General features: G+C 39.0%; 1 protein-coding gene across 2 annotated transcripts in view; it reads right to left on the bottom strand.

Annotated features, from left to right (window-relative positions):
- GCC88 (GRIP and coiled-coil domain containing 88 kDa) overlaps positions 1-17,965 on the bottom strand; it is a 140,113-nt gene extending 122,148 nt beyond the window's left edge. Inside the window, exons 1-2 of one of the 2 annotated variants that reach the window (XM_070088797.1) lie at positions 17,836-17,965; positions 37-153 (exon numbers count right to left, since the gene is read on the bottom strand). In XM_070088797.1, coding sequence (XP_069944898.1) covers positions 37-115 — 79 coding nt within the window. In that variant the 5' untranslated portion in view covers positions 116-153; positions 17,836-17,965. Of the gene's footprint in view, positions 1-36; positions 154-17,806 lie in introns of both variants that reach the window. The other variant, XM_070088793.1, reaches the window with a different exon arrangement.
- Positions 17,966-21,552: the final 3,587 nt, after the last annotated feature.

The following is a 21,552-nucleotide window of genomic DNA, read 5'->3' as shown; positions in this document are numbered from 1 at the left end:
CTGGGGTAACAGGAAAACCTGTTTTGGAAGACACACCTTTAAATTTGGTTTTATATTTGGAAATTTCGTCCTTCTGTTTTTCTACTGTGGTCATCAGCTCTCGCCTGCTGGCCATGATTCCAGCAGTTGACTTCAAAGTTGAACATCAAACCCCTGAAAGCATAAAACCTCCTTATATTGATCAGTCAAGAATTCCCACACAGGAAACAGCAAGTATTAGAATCTTTCTTTCAACAAACCGGCCGTATCCCACCAAGGCAGAGTGGCCCAAAAACAAAAACCAAAGTTTTTCTTTTTAAATTTAGTAATTTATACAGAAGGGGTTACTAGCCCCTTGCCCCTGGCATTTTACTCGCCTCTTACAATACGCATGGCTTATGGAGGAAGAATTCTGTTCCATTTCCCCATGGAGATAAGAGGAAATAAACAAGAACAAGCACTAGAAAGAAAATAGAAGAAAACCCAGAGGGGTGTGTATATATATGCTTGTAAATGTATGTGTAGTGTGACCTAAGTGTAAGTAGAAGAAGCAAGACAAACCTGAAATCTTGCACGTTTATGAGACAAAAAAGGACGCCAGCAATCCTACCGTCATGTAAAACAATTACAAGCTTTCGTTTTACACTCACTTGGCAGGATGGTAGTATGTCCCTGGGTGGCTGCTGTTTACCAGCCTTCTACCTATGAAGTATTAGAATACAGTGGACCCCCGGTATTCGATGGCATTGGTATTCGATGCATTTTATCACAAAAATTTTGCCTCGGTATTCGATGCGATTCGTACGAGACATGTCCATGTGTGGCCTGAACTGCCCCGTGTGTGCCAGTGTTTACAAGCCAGCCAGTGTGCGCGCATCTAAGGATACATTTGGTACATTCCATATTATCACTGTTTTTGGTGCTTGTTTCTGCAAAATAAGTCACCATGGGCCCCAAGAAAGCTTCTAGTGCCAACCCTTCGAGAAAAAAGGTGCTAATGACTATTGAAATGAAGAAAGAGATAATTGCAAAGTACGAAAGTGGAATGCGTGTGTCAGAGCTGGTCAGGTTGTATGGTAAACCCCAATCAACCATCTCTACTATAGTGACCAGGAAAAGGGCAATCAAGGAAGCTGTTCTTGCAAAAGGTGCAACTGTGATTACGAAACAGCGACCGCAAGTGTTAGAAAATGTTGAGAGACTGTTATTGGTGTGGATAAATGAAAAACAGATAGCAGGAGATAGCATCTCTAAAGCGATGATTTGTGAAAAGGCTAGGCAGCTGCATGACGATTTGGTAAAGAAATTGCCTGCAACTAGTGTTGATGTGAGTGAATTTAAGGCCAGCAAAGGTTGGTTTGAAAGATTTAAGAATTGTAGTAGCATACATAGTGTGATTAGGCATGGTGAGGCTGCCAGTTCGGACCAAAAAGCAGCTGAAAAATATGTAAGGGAATTCAAGGATTACACAGACAATGAAGAATGTAAACCTGAACAAGTGTTTAATTGCGACGAAACAGGCCTGTTTTGGAAGAAAATGCCAAGCAGGACCTACATTACTCAGGAGGAAAAAGTACTCCCAGGACATAAGCCTATGAAAGACAGGCTTACTATGTTGATGTGTGCCAATGCTAGTGGTGATTGCAAAGTGAAGCCTTTATTGGTGTATCACTCTGAAACTCCCAGAGTGTTCAGGAAAGACAATGTCCTCAAGGCTAATTTGTGTGTGCTGTGGAGGGCAAACAGTAAGGCATGGGTCACTAGGGACTTTTTCTATGACTGGTTACACCATGCATTTGCCCCCACTGTGAAAAATTACCTAATTGAAAAGAAATTAGACCTTAAGTGCCTCCTGGTATTAGACAATGCCCCTGGTCATCCTACAGACTTGGCAGAGTGACTTTCTGGGGACATGAGCTTCATTAAGGTCAAGTTTTTGCCTCCTAATACCACTCCTTTCCTGCAGCCCATGGACCAGCAGGTCATTTCCAACTTCAAGAAACTGTACACAAAAGCTATGTTTCAAAAGTGCTTTGTAGTGACCACAGTAACTCAACTGACTCTAAAAGAGGTTTAGAAGGATCACTTTAATATCCTCAATTGTATAAACCATATAGGTATGGCATGGGAGGGAGTGACTAAGAGGACCTTGAACTCTGCTTGGAAAAAAACTGTGGCCAGAATGTGTAGAGAAAAGGGATTTTGAAGGAGCTGAGGCTAACCCTGAGAAGCCTATGCCAGTTGAGGAATCCATTGTGGCATTGGGGAAGTCCTTGGGGTTGGAGGTTAGTGGGGAGAATGTGGAAGAGTTGGTGGAGGAGGACAATGAAGAACTAACCACTGATGAGCTGCTAGATCATCTTCAACAGCAAGAGGCCAGACCTGAGGAAACTGCTTCGGAGGAGGGGATAGAGAAATTGAAGTAGTTGCCTACTTCAAAGATTAAGGAAATGTGTGCAATGTGGCTTAAAGTGCAAACCTTTTTTGATGACAATCACCCTAACACAGCTATTGCAAGCCGTGCTGGTGACTATTACACTGACAATAGTATTGTGAAACACTTTAGGAATGTCATAAAGGAATGGGAGGTACAGGCCTCTCTGGACAGAAAAGTTGTGCAACAGAAGTCCAGTGACTCTCAAGCTGGTCCTAGTGGCATTAAAAGAAGAAGGGAAGTAACCCCGGAAAAGGACTTGCTACCTCAAGTCCTAATGGAAGGGGATTCCCCTTCTACACACTAACACCATCCACACTCTCCCCTCCTCCCATCCCATCAATCATCACCAGATCTTCATTAACCCCTTGACTGTCGCAACCCCAAATCCTGAGGTGTCTCCTGGTGTCGCAAAATTTAAAAAAAAAAAAAAATTCTTATGAAACGATAGAGAATCTTTTCCCAATTGTAATGACACCAAAAAAATTAATTTTGATGGAAAACTGACGGAATTATGCTCTCACGAAGTTAGCGACCTCAGCGATATTTACAAATCGGCGATTTTGCCTACTTTGAGCCCTATTTTCGGCTAATTACGTTGTTCCAGTCAACCAAACTCATGGCTATTTCTTTAGAACTCCATTTTTGCTATCAACTGAGTACAAGAAACTGCCCATTTACTGATTTCTACTACCCAATAATGCGGTCAGAAATTTGCAATTTGGCCAATTTCACAAAAATTAAAAAATATGACAATTTCAAGATAAGGTCCAGAATAAACAATGCAGACATTCCTGGCTCTAAAATAACCTTTTCTTTGTTCATCAGTAATGTCTCCAGGCCCCTCTGATATTACTCTTGCTTTCTATTTTGAATTTTTATTCAAACAAAAAATAGAAGACTTACTATTATGCAGACTACTGCAATACTGTAATAATTGTATAAATAACATCAACCCATTCATGACTGCATATTAGAATGGTTAGTTGGACATTTATTGGACAATGACATCATTTGTTTACTTTTGAACATTGGCAAAAATCAAACATTTCCCCTACTTTGAGCTCCACTTCTAGATTCTTTTTATAGTAAAATCAATCAAAATCACCTCTATTTCTATAAAATATTTTCCATTCTATCAAATGAGACCAAGAAAACGAGAATACAACCATAAATACTATACGAAAATAGACCACAAAGTCGACATTTTAATTAAAAAAAACGGTCGGAGTTTTTTTTTCTCATTATGCACTGCATGCTCCAGGATTTTTTTTATATGGTGCACACTGACCACACAGACCCATTCTCTCACATGTGGGCCTACCAGCTTTCTCCTACTTGATTTAAAGCCGCTAGAATTTATGAGTATATATACGTCAAACACGGTGCCTCGTAAGACGTATATATACGGCCGCGACAGTCAAAGGGTTAAAGGTAAGTGTCAATTATTCTATTGTTATTGTTGTTACTGTAATTATTCTATTGCATTAAACTTATTATTTCATATGGTAAATTTTTTTTTTTCATACTTTTGGGTGTCTTGCACGGATTAATTTGATTTCCATTATTTCTTATGAGGAAAATTGATTCGCTTTTCGATATTTTCGGTATTCGATGAGCTATCAGGAATGGATTAATATCGAATGCCGGGGGTCCACTGTATACTGAATTAATACTTCTGTGAAAAAATTATACAGGATATAACAATACAGTGTAAATCCTGCACCTCCATGTTTCTTCCTCGACACATGTTGTCTGAAATTCTTGGCACAAAGACACTTACAGTAATCACTCTCATAAAGCTAACCAATATTTCTGCAGATGCAACTGAAAAAGTGCATCAAAAATGATTAGCACATATCATGAAAACCTCTTCACATACTAATGGCATATTTAGGGAGAGCAGTGCCCATCATTTATGTACAAGTTTCTCAGTTAAATTACTGAATACAACAAAACCTGGAAAAAAAAAAAAAAAAAAAAAAAAAAAAAAAAAAAAAAAAAAAAAAAAAAAAAAAATTAGGTACAGTAGGGCCCCACTTATACGGCAAAGGTTGGGTTCCAGGCTATCACCGTAAAGCGGAAATAGCTGTAAAGTGGAATGCCCTTTTTTTCACTTATAAATGCTTATAAATGCTAGATAATAAGTTTACACTAACATATATTAAGTTAGCAATGGAACTAGGTATTAACCCCATGACTGTCGCAACCTCCAATTCTGAGGTGTCTCCAGGTTTTGCAAAATTTAAAAAAAAAAAAAAAAAAAAAAACTTTCTTGGGAAATGATAGAGAATCTTTTCCCGATTGTAATGACACCAAAAAAATTAAATTTGATGGAAAACTGACAGAATTATGCTCTCATGAAGGTAGCGACCTCGGCGATATTTACAAATCGGCGATTTTGCCCACTTGAGCCCTATTTTCAGCTAATTCCATTGTTCCAGTCGACCAAACTCATAGAACTCCATTTTTTTCTATCAATTAGGTACAGGAAACTGCCCATTTACCGATTTCAACTGCCCAATAACATGGTCAGAAATTTGCAATTTGGCCAATTTCACAAAAATTAAAAAATATAATTTCAAAATAAGGGCCAGAATGAACAATACAGACATTCCTGGCTCTAAAATAACATTTTCTTTGTTCACCAGTCATGTCTCCAGGCCCCTCTGATATTACTGCTGCTTTCTATTTTGAATTTTTATTCAAACAAAAAATAGAAGATTTACTGTTATGCAGACTACTGCAATATTGTAATAATTGTACAAATAATGTCAACCCATTCATGACTGTATATTAGAATGGCTAGTTGGACATTTATTGGACAATGACATCATTTGTTTACTTTTGAACATCGGCAAAAAATCAAACATTTCCCCTACTTTGAGCTCCATTTCTTGGTTCTTTTTATAGTAAAACCAATCAAAATCACCTTTATTTCTATAATATGTTTTACATTCTATCAATGAGACCAAGAAAACGAATATACAACCATAATTACCATACGAAAATGGACCACAAAGTCGGCATTTTAATTAAAAAAAAAAGTTTTTTTTTTTCTCGTTATGCACTGCATGCTGCAGGATTTTTTTATATGGTGCACACTGACCACACAGACCCATTCTCTCACATGTGGGCCTACCAGCTTTCTCCTGCTTGATTTGAAGCCGCTAGAAATTATGAGTACATATACGTCAAACACGGTACCTCGTAAGACGTATATATACGACCGAAACAGTCAAAGGGTTAAAAAACAATAAAAAAGTAAAATACACATATAGTACATTCATTATTTACCTTAAAATATGTTTACTCTTAATGTAGGGTGAGAGGTGAGTAGTATTTATTTGCAGGAAGTCAAGTGTGGGGAGGTATGGTAGCCAGCCAAGCCATCTCACCCATTCATAATAAACTACGACATTTAAAGCATCCCAGAGCCATAAAATGCATATACAGTTCACTCATTAAGACTACAAATATTTTAAGGTAAGTAATGAATGAACTGTGTATGCATTTTATCGCATCCAAGGCTAGTTGATAAGATTGCTAAAGTACATGGAAGAAGGTAACACAAGCCTGGATGAACTGCAAAAATCAGATATGCAAAAGTGGCAAATAGAATGAAACAGTTTAAACTAAATCGTGTCTACAAAATTACTAACATAGTCCAGACAAAATCCTGAAAGGGTAAGAAATTAAAATCAATATTGTACCTGAGTAAGAAAGTTTAATTTTGAAGTACCCACTGAATGAAGCTGAATGAGGCATTAACCACCACCTACGCAGATGGAAAAAAAAATGGAATGGTTCACCTATTCGATTAAAGGCCCACAAAAGCACAGATAAAAGTTAAAAACTTGGAATACCTAATTAATAAAGTAGCAGAAGAGGAGGAACGTGACTGTTATATTTTAACCCTTAAACTATGTGATATGCTATAGCAAACATCCGATAAAGTAGATATCAACTAAAATGGACAAAACCTCTGGCCAGAGAAAGACTCAAAATGTACATTTAATGGGATGTCCAATTAAAATAGCCATGAAGCAGACCAAATTTGCTACATCAAATGATATCCAACCAGGTCATACATTCAATAAAATGGACTGATTCTGCATAATTACAAGTCTGTACCATCTGAGATTCATCCTGGATGCATCTATTCTCATTGCTCCTAACCAGTGGGTCCACTGACTCAGCCCGCATCAGCGTAAGCATCAGTTACAATAAAAACAGGTACAAGGGGAACAAAGGCACATGAATGTTGTCTATACTGTACAAGAAATCACTTTCCTCCCTTTCTGTAGCTTCATTCATTAGGAGCCTTTTAGCCGTCTTCCTGAACTGGTTCACACTAAGACTGGCCTTGACATGTTCAGGCGTTCTGTTGCATTCCTTTACTGACGAATAATAAAAGACGTTAGATGAGTGACCACCTACTCTAGGTACTACAGAATTGTGCTCACTTCCGCTAGCACCATTTAATTTATTTATTTATTTATTTATTTATTTTATGTCTTTGCATACAGTACATTGACATTTTGTATTTACAATAGTGGGTTGCAATGCAAAGAGAGCCTCTATTATGTCTAGGCATTATGGGCCCACTTAACATTATTGGCCTACAGACTACTTAACACTAAGGATTATATCATAGTTGTACAGTAGGATAGCAATTATTTCATAGTTGTACAGTAGACTATTAATTATAAGTGAATCAAAATTTGTATAAGCCAATAGATATATTCATATATTCAAAAATGCTGTTTGTGGCAACAATGATTCAATTATATTCCTGTCAACAATGGATAAAAGGTGTGGGAGTACATAAGTGAGTATGTGTGTACTGAGTATTTAGCGTTTAGTCTAGGGTGATTAAGTGGCTTTTGAGAAGAGTCTTAAATTGATTTTCAGACTGGGTTACTTTAATTTTTTTTTTTATTATCACACTGGCCGATTCCCACCAAGGCAGGGTGGCCCGAAAAAGAAAAACTTTCACCATCATTCACTCCATCACTGTCTTGCCAGAAGGGTGCTTTACACTACAGTTTTTAAACTGCAACATTAACACCCCTCCTTCAGAGTGCAGGCACTGTACTTCCCATCTCCAGGACTCAAGTCCGGCCTGCCGGTTTCCCTGAATCCCTTCATAAATGTTACTTTGCTCACACTCCAACAGCACGTCAAGTATTAAAAACCATTTGTCTCCATTCACTCCTATCAAACACGCTCATGCATGCCTCCTGGAAGTCCAAGCCCCTCGCACACAAAACCTCCTTTACCCCCTCCCTCCAACCTTTCCTAGGCCGACCCCTACCCCGCCTTCCTTCCACTACAGACTGATACACTCTTGAAGTCATTCTGTTTCGCTCCATTCTCTCTACATGTCCGAACCACCTCAACAACCCTTCCTCAGCCCTCTGGACAACAGTTTTGGTAATCCCGCACCTCCTCCTAACTTCCAAACTACGAATTCTCTGCATTATATTCACACCACACATTGCCCTCAGACATGACATCTCCACTGCCTCCAGCCTTCTCCTCGCTGCAACATTCATCACCCACGCTTCACACCCATATAAGAGCGTTGGTAAAACTATACTCTCATACATTCCCCTCTTTGCCTCCAAGGACAAAGTTCTTTGTCTCCACAGACTCCTAAGTGCACCACTCACTCTTTTTCCCTCATCAATTCTATGATTCACCTCATCTTTCATAGACCCATCCGCTGACACGTCCACTCCCAAATATCTGAATACGTTCACCTCCTCCATACTCTCTCCCTCCAATCTGATATTCAATCTTTCATCACCTAATCTTTTTGTTATCCTCATAACCTTACTCTTTCCTGTATTCACCTTTAATTTTCTTCTTTTGCACACCCTACCAAATTCATCCACCAATCTCTGCAACTTCTCTTCAGAATCTCCCAAGAGCACAGTGTCATCAGCAAAGAGCAGCTGTGACAACTCCCACTTTATGTGTGATTCTTTATCTTTTAACTCCACGCCTCTTGCCAGGACCCTCGCATTTACTTCTCTTACAACCCCATCTATAAATATATTAAACAACCACGGTGACATCACACATCCTTGTCTAAGGCCTACTTTTACTGGGAAAAAATTTCCCTCTTTCCTACATACTCTAACTTGAGCCTCACTATCCTCGTAAAAACTCTTCACTGCTTTCAGTAACCTACCTCCTACACCATACACTTGCAACATCTGCCACATTGCCCCCCTATCCACCCTGTCATACGCCTTTTCCAAATCCATAAATGCCACAAAGACCTCTTTAGCCTTATCTAAATACTGTTCACTTATATGTTTCACTGTAAACACCTGGTCCACACACCCCCTACCTTTCCTAAAGCCTCCTTGTTCATCTGCTATCCTATTCTCCGTCTTACTCTTAATTCTTTCAATTATAACTCTACCATACACTTTACCAGGTACACTCAACAGACTTATCCCCCTATAATTTTTGCACTCTCTTTTATCCCCTTTGCCTTTATACAAAGGAACTATGCATGCTCTCTGCCAATCCCTAGGTACCTTACCCTCTTCCATACATTTATTAAATAATTGCACCAACCACTCCAAAACTATATCCCCACCTGCTTTTAACATTTCTATCTTTATCCCATCAATCCCGGCTGCCTTACCCCCTTTCATTTTGCCTACTGCCTCACGAACTTCCCCCACACTCACAACTGGCTCTTCCTCACTCCTACAAGATGTTATTCCTCCTTGCCCTATACACGAAATCACAGCTTCCCTATCTTCATCAACATTTAACAATTCTTCAAAATATTCCCTCCATCTTCCCAATACCTCTAACTCTCCATTTAATAACTCTCCTCTCCTATTTTTAACTGACAAATCCATTTGTTCTCTAGGCTTTCTTAACTTGTTAATCTCACTCCAAAACTTTTTCTTATTTTCAACAAAATTTGTTGATAACATCTCACCTACTCTCTCATTTGCTCTCTTTTTACATTGCTTCACCACTCTCTTAACCTCTCTCTTTTTCTCCATATACTCTTCCCTCCTTGCATCACTTCTACTTTGTAAAAACTTCTCATATGCTAACTTTTTCTCCCTTACTACTCTCTTTACATCATCATTCCACCAATCGCTCCTCTTCCCTCCTGCACCCACTTTCCTGTAACCACAAACTTCTGCTGAACACTCTAACACTACATTTTTAATCCTACCCCATACCTCTTCGACCCCATTGCCTATGCTCTCATTTGCCCATCTATCCTCCAATAGCTGTTTATATCTTACCCTAACTGCCTCCTCTTTTAGTTTATAAACCTTCACCTCTCTCTTCCCTGATGCTTCTATTCTCCTTGTATCCCATCTACCTTTTACTCTCAGTGTAGCTACAACTAGAAAGTGATCTGATATATCTGTGGCCCCTCTATAAACATGTACATCCTGAAGTCTACTCAGCAGTCTTTTATCTACCAATACATAATCCAACAAACTACTGTCATTTCGCCCTACTTTAATATCTTCTGGTAATGAATTCCATATTTTGGGACCCTTTATGTGCATAGAGTTTTTACACAGTGTGATATGGACACGAGGTATATATGTCTTGTGTTGTGGTCATGTGTCCTGTTTAGGTTAGTGAGGAGAAGTTTGAGTGGAGGGTTTATATTTGCGTGTATTGTTCTGTGTATGTAGTAGGCACGTGAATAAGTATGGATGTTCTTAATGGTGAGCAGATACAGACTTTTGAAAATTGGTGGAGTATGCTGGCAGGAGTGAAAATTTGTTATCATTCTGACTGCTGCCTTTTGCTGGGTTATTAGGGGTTTTAGGTGATTGGATGTTGTTGATCCCCATGCACAAATTCCATATGTAAGATAAGGGTATATGAGTGAATGGTACAGTGCCAGGAGGGCTGATTGTGGAACGTAGTACCTTATCTTTGATAGTATGCCTACAGTCTTGGAGATTTTCTTGCTGATTTGTTGTATGTGCGTCCGGAACTTAAGGCTACTGTCAAGGTGGATACCTAGGAGTTTTCGCTCAGTGAGTCTTGTGACTGATGATCCGTTTAGCGATATGTTTAGCGATCATTTGCAGGTTTGTTTCCAAACTGAATGAAATAGGTTTTATCAGTGTTCAGGGTAAGTTTATTAGTCATCATCCCAGATATTTTCTGCAATTCAGCAGTGACTGTGTTTGCTAGTATGGCTGTGTTTGGGTGGGAAAAGACATATGTAGTGTCATCTGCAAATAATATGGGTTTGAGTAGCTGTGATGCATTTGGTAGATCATTGATGTAGATGAGAAAGAGGAGTGGTCCAAGGACACTTCCTTGTGGGACTCCTACTGTGATTGGTTGGGTGGAAGAGTTTGAATCATTTGCATACACATATTGAGTTCTGTTACTAAGGTATGATTTTAGGTAGTTGAGGGAGTGGCCTCTGATACCATAGTGCATTAATTTGGAGTACAGCAGTTCATGGTCGACTGTATCGAAAGCTTTACGTAAATCAATGAATTATTATTATAATCAAAAAGAAGCGCTAAGCCACAAGGACTATACAGCATAAATCAATGAAAATGCCCAGCAGGACTTTTCTTTTCGAGTGCGGTATATATTAGTTCTAGCATGTGTATGATAGCATCATTTGTGTTTTTATTCCTGATTCCAAATTGTGTGAGACGAGGTAGGAATAGATCCGTCTATGAATTAATTTTTCAAAGATTTTAGAGAGCAGTGGTAAGTTAGATAATGATCTATAGTTATTCAAGTCAGCTTGGTCACCTCCTTTGTGGATTGGAGTGACCCTCGCTATTTTGAGGATTGTTGGGAAGGTAGATGATTCAATGGATTTGCTAAAGAGTGTTGCAATAATTGGTGACAATACTTGAGAAGCTTTTTTGTACATAACAGCAGGCAAGTTATGTCTCATGCCTTGTTTTTAAGGGTGTTTATGATGAGCGTAACTTCTATGGGGGTTGGTTGGAGCTAGGAATAGCATATTTGGGTAGGTACCTATGAGGTAGTCTGATAGATGGGTGCTTGCGCTTGGTATTTCGTTCGCTAGAATTTTTCCTATGGTGGAGATGAAAACATTGAGTCTGTTCGCTGTTTCAGTAGGTGTGAGTAGGGGTTCATCTGATTTTGTTAGTTTGATTGTTTTGTTTTTGGATAACTTTTTAGTTGGAAAAATTTCAGATAGAGTTTTCCAGGTTTTTTCATATCACCTTTGATGTTATGTAATCTGTTTTCATAATACAATTTTTTAGACCTTATCAGGCTGGTAAGTGCTGACAAATAATGTTTAGACTGGTTTTGGTTCCTAACCTTGATAAAGTTCACAGCAAGATATTTTTTTCTGTAAACAATTTTATAAACATGATTTAACTTCAGCTGCTTTACTCTGTATTCAATATTCAGCATATCACTTGTAATTCATCCATCCTGTAGCAATTCATCATTTCACAACTGAGGGGCAGGTTTGGGCCCCCAACTTGTGAAAATATTGGGCACGTATTTGAGTACTTCTCTTTTTTAGTAAATGTCTACAGAAGGGGTTACTAGCCCATTGCTCCCGGCATTTTAGTCGCCTCATACGACACGCATGGCTTACGGAGGAAAGATTTTTTTCCACTTCCCCATGGACAATAGAAGAAATAAAGAAGAACAAGAGTTATTTAGAAAAAGGAGAAAAACCTAGATGTATGTATATATATATGCATGTACGTGTCTGTGAAGTGTGACCAAAGTGCAAGTTGGAGTAGCAAGATATCCCTGTTATCTAGTGTGTTTATGAGACAGAAAAAGAAACCAGCAATCCTACCATCATGCAAAACAGTTATAGGTTTCTGTTTCACAGTCATCTGGCAGGACGGTAGTACTTCCCTGGGTGGTTGCTGGAGTGAATAATGGAGAAAGTTTTTCTTTTTCGGGCCACCCTGCCTTGGGGCAGGATTAGAGAACCATGTACAATGAACAGTGATATACAATGATATACATACTTTATCTACTTACATCTACATACATGCATTACATATTCATTGATTCAATGAATATGTAATGCATGTATGTAGATGTCATACCTTTATGTCCTTATATACATATTTTTAATGTCTATTGCCCTGTAGTCTTAAGTTAGGCTTAAGTTTGCCAAAAATGCTCTGCATAACCCCAGGCTTTCTGCATGCATTTTCAAGTGTCACCTATTTCTGTACAATGTGTCATGTAGAAAAAAATATTTGAATGAAAATAAGCCAGATAGTCTGATGATAGTGGCTTTCATGGGGTTTCCCAACAAAGTCGATGCATATTCTTTTGGTCAAACTGAGTTTAGTTTCATGGTAGAGTTTGCTGATATTTTATAGCTTTTTATTATTTATTTTATTAACACATCGGCTGATTCCCACCAAGGCAGGGTGGCCCGAAAAAGAAAAACTTTCATCATTCACTCCATCACTGTCTTGCCAGAGGGGTGCTTTGCACTAGTTATAAAACTGCAACTTTAACACCCGTCCTTCAGAGTGTAGACACTGTACTTCCCATCTCCAGGACTCAAGTCCGGCCTGCCGGTTTCCCTGAATCCCTTCATAAATGTTACTTTGCTCACACTCCAACAGCACGTAAAGTATTAACCCTTGGACTGTTTCGGTCGTATATGTCTTACGAGCCACCATTTTTGACATATACATACTCATAAATTCTAGCGACTTCAAATCAAGCAGGAGAAAGCTGGTAGGCCCACATGTGAGAGAATGGGTCTGTGTGGTCAGTGTGCACCATATAAAAAAAATCTCCGATCGTTTTTTAATTAAAATGCCAACTTTGTGGTCTATTTTCATATAGCATTTATGGTAGTATTCTCATTTTATTGGTCTCATTTGATAGAATGGAAAACATATTATAGAAATAGAGGTGATTTTGATTGGTTTTACTAAGAAAAGAGCCTTGAAATGGAGCTCAAAGTAGGGGAAATATTTCATTCTTGCCGATGCTTAAAAGTAAACAAAATTATGTCATTTTCCAATAAATGTCAAGTAGCCATTCTAATATGCAGTCATGAATGGGTTGACATTATTTATACAATTATTACAATACTGCAGTAGTCTGCATAACAGTAAATCTTCAATTTTTTTTTTAATAAAAATTCAAAATAGAAAGCAACAGTAATATCAGAGGGGCCTGGAGATGTGACTGATGAACAAAATGTTATTTTAGAGCCAGGAATGTCTGCATTGTTTATTCTGGACCCTATTTTGAAATTCTCATATTTTTTTAATTTTCGTGAAATTGGCCAAATTGCAAATTTCTGACCACGTTATTGGGTAGTTGAAATCGGTAAATGGGCAGTTTCTTGTACTCAGTCGATAGAAAAAATGGAGTTCTAAAGAAATAGCTATGAGTTTGGTAGAATGGAACAATGGAATTAGCCGAAAATAGGGCTCAAAGTGGGAGAAATCGCCGATTCATAAATATCGCTGAGGTCACTAACTTCGCGAGAGCGTAATTCTGTCAGTTTTCCATCAAATTTCATTCTTCTGGTGTCATTAAAATCAGGAAAAGATTCTGTATCATTTCATAAGAAATATTTTTTTTTTTTTTTTTTTTTTAAATTTTGCAACACCAGGAGACATCTCAGGATTTGGTGTTGCGACAGTTAAGGGATTAAAAAACCATTTGTCTACATTCACTTCTATCAAATATGCACACACATGCCTGCTCAAAGTCCAAGCTCCTCGCACACAAAACCTCCTTTACCCCCCTCCCTCCAACCCTTCCTAGGCTGACCCCTACCCCTGCCTTCCCTCCACTACTGAGTTATACACTCTCAAAGTCATTCTGTTTTGTTCCATTCTCTCTACATGTCTGAACCACCTCAACAACCCCTCCTCAACCCTCTGGATAATAGTTTTGGTAATCCCACACCTTCTCCTAATTTCCAAACTACGAATTCTCTGCATTATATTCACACCACAAATTGCCCTCAGACATGACATCTCCACTGCCTCCAGCCTTCTCCTCGTTGCAACATTCATTACCCATGCTTCACACCCATACAAGAGTGTTGGTACAACTATACTCTCATGCATTCCCCTCTTTGCTTCCACAGACAAAGTTCTTTGTCTCCACAGACTCCTAAGTGCACCACTCGCCCTTTTCCCCTCATCAATTCTATGATTCACCTCATCCTTCATAGGCCCATCTGCTGACACGTCCACTGCTAAATATCTGAATACATTCACCTCCTCCATACTCTCTCCCTCCAATCTGATATCCAATTTTTCGTCACATAATCTTTTTGTTATCCTCATAACCTTACTCTTTCCTATATTCACTTTTAATTTTCTTCTTTTACGTACCCTACCAAATTCATCCACCAACCTCTGCAACTTCTCTTCAGAATCTCCCAAAAGCACAGTGTCATCAGCAAAGAGCAACTGTGACAATTCCCACTTTATCTTTTAGCTCCACACCTCTTGCCAAGACCCTCTCATTCACTTCTTTTACAACCCCAACTATAAATATACTGAACTACCATGGTGACATCACACATCCTTGTCTAAGGCCTACTTTTACTGGGAAATAATCTCCCTCTCTCCTTCATACTCTAACCCAAGCCTCACTATCCTCATAAAAACTCTTCACTGCTTTCAGTAATCTACCTCCTATTCCATACACCTGCAACATCTGCCACATTGCTCCCCTATCCACCCTGCCTTTTCCAAATCCATAAATGCTACAAAAACCTCTTTACCCTTATCTAAATACTGTTCACCTATATGTTTCACTGTAAACACTTGGTCTACACACCCCTTACCTTTCCTAAAGCCTCCTCGTTCATCTGCTATCCAACTCTCCGTCTTACTCTTAATTCTTTCAATAATAACTCTACCATACACTTTACCAGGTATACTCAACAGACTTATTCCCCTATAATTTTTGCACTCTCTTTTATCCCCTTTGCCTTTATACAAAGGAACTATGCTTGCTCTCTGCCATTCCCTAGGTACCTTACCCTCTTCCATACATTTATTAAATAATAGCACCAACCACTCCAAAACTATATCCCCACCTGCTTTTTAACATTTCCATCTTTATCCTATCAATCCCCGCTGCCTTACCTCCTTTCATTCTACCCACTGCCTCACAAATTTCCCGCACACTCACAACTGGCTCTATCTCACTCCTACAAGATGTTATTCCTCCTTGCCCTATACACGAAATCACAGGTTTCCTATCTTCTATAGCTTACAAAGTAAAATATTGGGTGTGATTTTCAATATAGCTTTTTACTGTGCAAACTGTAAAAAAATAGATTTTTTTTTGTAAGGTTATGTTAGATTAGGCTGGGTTCTAACCCAACCTAGGTGAACCTAACCAACAAAACACAACCTAACTTAACCAAACCCAAACCTATTCTTACCTAATAAATACATATTCTAGTCATACTCAAATTACTGATACATTAAACACTGTGCTGTTGAAAATACTAGTATTGCCACTAAAATTTCCAATTATGTTGCACTCTATAATGCGAATTCCTGTGAATTACATTCTATAAACATTAGTGAGGTTCACATTTTTTAAAAAATGAGCATATTGCTAGAACATTAAGTGTGAGTGTCAGGCACTGACTGGGCCAACACGTCTCTGGTCACTTACAATCTTCCTCTCATAAAAGTGTTAACGTGCATAATATTTGAAGAAAAATGCACAGGAAAAAATTATTATTGTCTGGGTTTGGATACATTGCTTGTATAAAAAACATGTTAATTGCTGAGATGCACTGGGCAGTTAAACTCAATACTGACACTTGTTTCTATTGGGATTCTTGTGTTATGCACATGCATACCTGGAGGGGGTTTCAGGGGTCAACACCCCTGCAGCCTGGTCTGTGACCAGGCCTCATGGTAGATCAGGGCCTGATCAACCAGGTTGTTACTGCTGGCTGCACGTATACCAGTGTATGAACCACAACCTGGTTGGTCAGGTACTGACTTCGGGTACCTGTACAGTGTCTTCTTGAAGACAGTCAGGGGTCTATTGGTAATCCCCCTTATGTATGCTGGGAGGCAGTTGAACAATCTTGGGCCCCGGACACTTATTGTGTTGTCTCTCAGTGTACTCATGGTGCCCCTGTTTTTCATTGAGGGAATGTTGAATCTCCTGCTGAGTCTTTAGCTTTCATGGGGAGTGATTTTAGTGTGCAAGTTTGATACTAATCTCCAGTCTCCAGACATTAAGTTTTTTCGAAGTATATATTATCATGTATCTTTCTCACGTGCATTCCAGGGAATGCAGGCAAGAAAGTAATTTAGGTGCTTTATTGTATTTTTACATGCCATGTAAGAACATCCATACTTATTCATGTGTCTACTACATACACAGAACACTACACTCAGACATAAACCCTCCACTCAAACTTCTCCTCACAAACCTTAACAGGACACACGGCCACAACACAAGACACAGATCTCTTTTTGATGTACCCCGTGTCCATATTTCACTGTGTAAAAACTGTATTCACATAAAGGGCTCCAAAATTTGGAATTCATTACTAGTAAATACTAAAGTAACCAGGTCTGAACACCAATTTAAGGCTCTTCTCAAAAAGCAGCTATTCACCCTAAACTAAACACTCTATACTCAATATTAACTTTACCAAAAATCTCCTAATTACCTAAATCTTAAAACTTCAAATCTAGACGTCCAAAGTTCATACATTATTAATCCTACTTTGTAGTATAAATACCTACCTAAAATAATACTGTCTTACACCCAACTGTAACATTCTCATACTGTAAACTACTTTCAACAACTCACAATGTTATATTCCTATATAATTTCAATATTTATTATTGAAACTATTGTAATTAGAGTAAAATTACTGTCTACTATAAACAAAAAAGATATACAACTTAAACAAACTATGATCAATTACTTTAGTATTCAGTATTTTGTAAACCATTAAATTAAGTCTACCCATAATGCCAAGGCATGACAGTGGCTCTTTGTACTGCAACTTATTATTGTAATTTCATAATCTCAATGTAATCTTGCAAAAAAATAAAATTTGATTTGATTTGATAAAGCATCTAAATTAATGGGAACGGTTGATGTTATATTAAAATAAAAACACCTTGTAAAAGAGGTAGAAAAACTCTCGAAATACATCAAAGGTATATACTGGATATAAGTTACACAAGTGAATTAATAAAGGTACAGTCACACACACATATGTGTAGTAACATATGTGTTAATTACCTAGGATAACCCCCCAAAAAAGCCAGTGGTTTATTTCCACTGGTGTTCAAAGAAAACATGCATATTTTAGGTATATTATGTATATTTAAACAGAAAACAAAAAAAAATGTTTGATGGGCAGCTTGTTACCAATGTTGAGAACAGAACCAGACACTAACTGGACCAGAACTGTCACACAAGTTCTTCTTCTTTCCTTCTTTGTTGGGTTTATAAAGGCTACTGACAGCGTAAGCTGTATCCAGCCAAGCTTCCCGATTAAGTAAATAAGTTCATACAGGTAAGATAAGATTTATGCTCAGGTAAGATAAGATTTCGTACGGATTTTTAACCCCGCAGGGTTAGCCACCCAGGATAACCCAAGAAAGTCAGTGCGTCATCGAGGACTGTCTATCTTATTTTCATTGGCGGGTGGAAACATTTCGACACGTTTCCTTACACCTGTTGTCCTGTTCACCTAGCAGCAAATAGGTACCTGGGTGTTAGTCGACTGGTGTGGGTCGCATCCTGGGGGACAAGATTAAGATAAGATAAGATAAGATTTCGTTCGGATTTTTAACCCCGGAGGATTAGCCACCCAGGATAACCCAAGAAAGTCAGTGCGTCATCGAGGACTGTCTATCTTATTTTCATTGGCGGGTGGAAACATTTCGACACGTTTCCTTACACCTACTGTCCTGTTCACCTAGCAGCAAATAGGTACCTGGGTGTTAGTCGACTGGTGTGGGTCGCATCCTGGGGGACAAGATTAAGGACCCCAATGGAAATAAGTTAGACAGTCCTCGATGACGCACTGACTTTCTTGGGTTATCCTGAGTGGCTAATCCTCCGGGGTTAAAAATCCGAACGAAATCTTATCTTATCTTATCTTAATCTTGTCCCCCAGGATGCGACCCACACCAGTCGACTAACACCCAGGTACCTACTTCCTGCTAGGTGAACAGGACAGTAGGTGTAACGAAACGCGTCGAAATGTTTCTACTCCGCCGGGAATCGAACCCGGGCCCTCCGTGTGTGAAGCGAGACCTTTGCCAGCCAGGCCACGTGGTATACACAAATACGTTAAATGGATTATCATGCATAAGAAAGAAGGAACACTGCAGCAGGCCTACTGACCCATGCGAAGCAGGTCCATGTCCCCCCCACCACCGGATTAGCCCAATGACCCACCTAGTCAGGTCACTTCCACTTAAGGAAGGAGCACGGCACCATACCTGGTAGGACAAGCTAGTCAGGTCCAACTCACACCCATCCACACCCACTCATGTATGTATCTAACCTATTTTTAAAACTACACAACGTTTTAGCCTCAATAACTGTACTCGGGAGTTCGTTCCACTCATCCACAACTCTATTACCAAACCAATGCTTTCCTATATCCTTCCTGAATCTGATTTTTTTTTCAATTTATTTATTTATTTATTTATTTATTTTATGTCATAGCAAACAGTACGTTCAGATTTTGTATTTACAATAGTGGGTTGCAATACAAAGAGAGCCTCTATTATGCCTAGGCATTATAGGCCATTGCTGTGAGTCCTGTCTTGGCTGGAAATTTGCAGCACGCTATTTACATCCCCTTTATGTACTCCTGTTTTCCATGTATACACCTCGATCATATCTTCCCTAATTCTACGCCTTTCTAGAAAGTGTAGCGTATGTGTAGGGAACCTGGGATAACCCACCCCTCAAGGAAGGTTCCTTGATTATAGTAAGTTTTGTTCAGGTATACACAAATATAGTTACATAGAATTATCATACATAGCAGCATATGTGTAGAGAACCTGGGATAACCCAAAAAAGACAGACAGAGTGACTTATTTCCATTGGTGAGGGGCTCTTGATTTAGGGAATTGGATCTGTGCTCCAGTTCCCCGAATTAAGCCTGAATGCCTTCCACATCCCCCCCCCCGCCAGGCGCTGTATAATCCTCCGGGTTTAGCGCTTCCCCCTTGATTATAATAATAATAATTGGGATAACCCAAAAAAAAGTCAGACAAAATTGACTTATTTCCATTGGGGAAGATTTGTTGCCTAAAACTGGGCCATGAAAGAAAAGGAACAAAAATTCTTTTGTAAATAAAAATAGAAACTTGAAGTTTCCAATTAGATCAGGTGGACCACCTTGCCAGGCGCCAGCACAGCGGGACGCCCACACCCCACCTGAGATCAGTAACCGGCATCCCTACAAAAACCGTTAAAGAGTTATTATCTCTGCACATACGCTGCTATGTATGATAATTATAATCTATGGAACTGTATTTGTGTATACCTGAAAAACTTACTATCCGCAGAGCGGGAAAAGTGTAAGCCGATGACCAGGTGCCCCTCCTGTAAAGTGCTCGACGGGCAAAGTAGATAAGGACAAGCGTCCTAGGGAGAGGGAGGAAATTTGTCCCTGATATTCAGGCGAAAGAGTCCACGAAGGCTGACACAGAAGTCGTTCTTGTTGTTGTTGTTATTGTTGTTGTTGTTGTTGTTGAGTGGGACATAGGGCCACAACACAGTACGCTGCTTCTAAGCTTCTGGAGAAGGAAACAGAAGCTCCCTTCGTGAATAGGAAATGAAATAAAAAGTTGCCAATTAAGTGGGAAAAACTTCACACCTAAACTCTGAAGAGGCAGACACACACACAACCACACATACACAGGTTAAGGGAAATCTGCCTGACGACACTAGAGGAGAGGAGGGTTAGGGGAGACATGATAACGACATACAAAATACTACGAGGAATTGACAAGGTGAACAGAGACAGGATGTTCCAGAGATGGGACACAGAAACAACGGGCCACAATTGGAAGTTGAAGTCTCAAATGAGTCAAAGAGACGTTCAATTTACTTCAAGTTTATTTTCTATAATGGTTACAATGTGGGGTTTACATGTTTTGAGTATTTTGTGATTTACATGTTTTAAAATACTAATTACAGAGGGGGCCACTAGGACACCTAGCATGGCTAGGCATTTCGAGCAAACTTAGATTAATTCTTAACATTAAATCTTCACAGATTATGGTATTAAGGCTAAGTGACTACATCATAATTTGCGAGTTTAGCAACGTGAATGCTTTTGTTTTGGCACAATACAAAGTGTCTATAGTTAGAATTTATTATTTTAAGATTAAGATTAGTATTTCTGGGTTTATAGTCAGTGGGTGAGTGAGTGAGTAATTGTGAACCACCAGGTGGTTATCATGTAGTTAGTTGTCGGGGTGGATCAGGGAGATAAGATGTTTTTTAACTGTAGTTTTGAAAGTGATGAATGTATCTGCAGTTCTAGAGTTTTCAGGTAGGGTGTTCCAGATTTTAGGTCCTTTGAAATACAATGAATTTTTGTAAAGGTTTAGTCGAACATGGGGAATGTTGTAGAGATGTTTGTGTCTGGTGTTATGCCTGTGGATCCTGCCACAACTATCAAGAAAGCGTTTTAGGTCAAGGTTAATATTGGAATTTAGGGTCCTGTAGATACAGATTGCACAGTAGTAAGTGTGGATGTTCTGAACAGAGAGTAAGTTTAGATCTATGAAGAGTGGGGGGGTGTTGCCAGGGATGGGATTTAGTGATTATTCTTACTGCGACTTTTTGTTGGGTTATTATTAGCTTTAGGTGTGTTGCTGCAGTTGAACCCCAAGCACAGATAGCATAGGTGAGGTATGGATATATAAGTGAATGGTATAGTGTGAGAAGGGCATTTTGCGGCACGTAGTATCGTATCTTGGAGAGGATCCCCACCATTTTGGATACTTTTTTTGTTGTGTTGGAAATGGGTGCTGAAATTTAGGTTGTTGTCGAGGTATAGGCCAAGGAATTTGCCCTCATTATGTCTGGCAATTAGAGTGTTGTCGATCCTAATGTTAAGTTGAGCAACACCTGCTCTGCTA

This window comes from Cherax quadricarinatus, chromosome 2 (genome assembly GCF_038502225.1).
Source record: "Cherax quadricarinatus isolate ZL_2023a chromosome 2, ASM3850222v1, whole genome shotgun sequence".
Taxonomy (NCBI): Eukaryota; Metazoa; Arthropoda; class Malacostraca; order Decapoda; family Parastacidae; genus Cherax; species Cherax quadricarinatus.
This window is presented reverse-complemented; position numbering and strand designations above follow the sequence as displayed.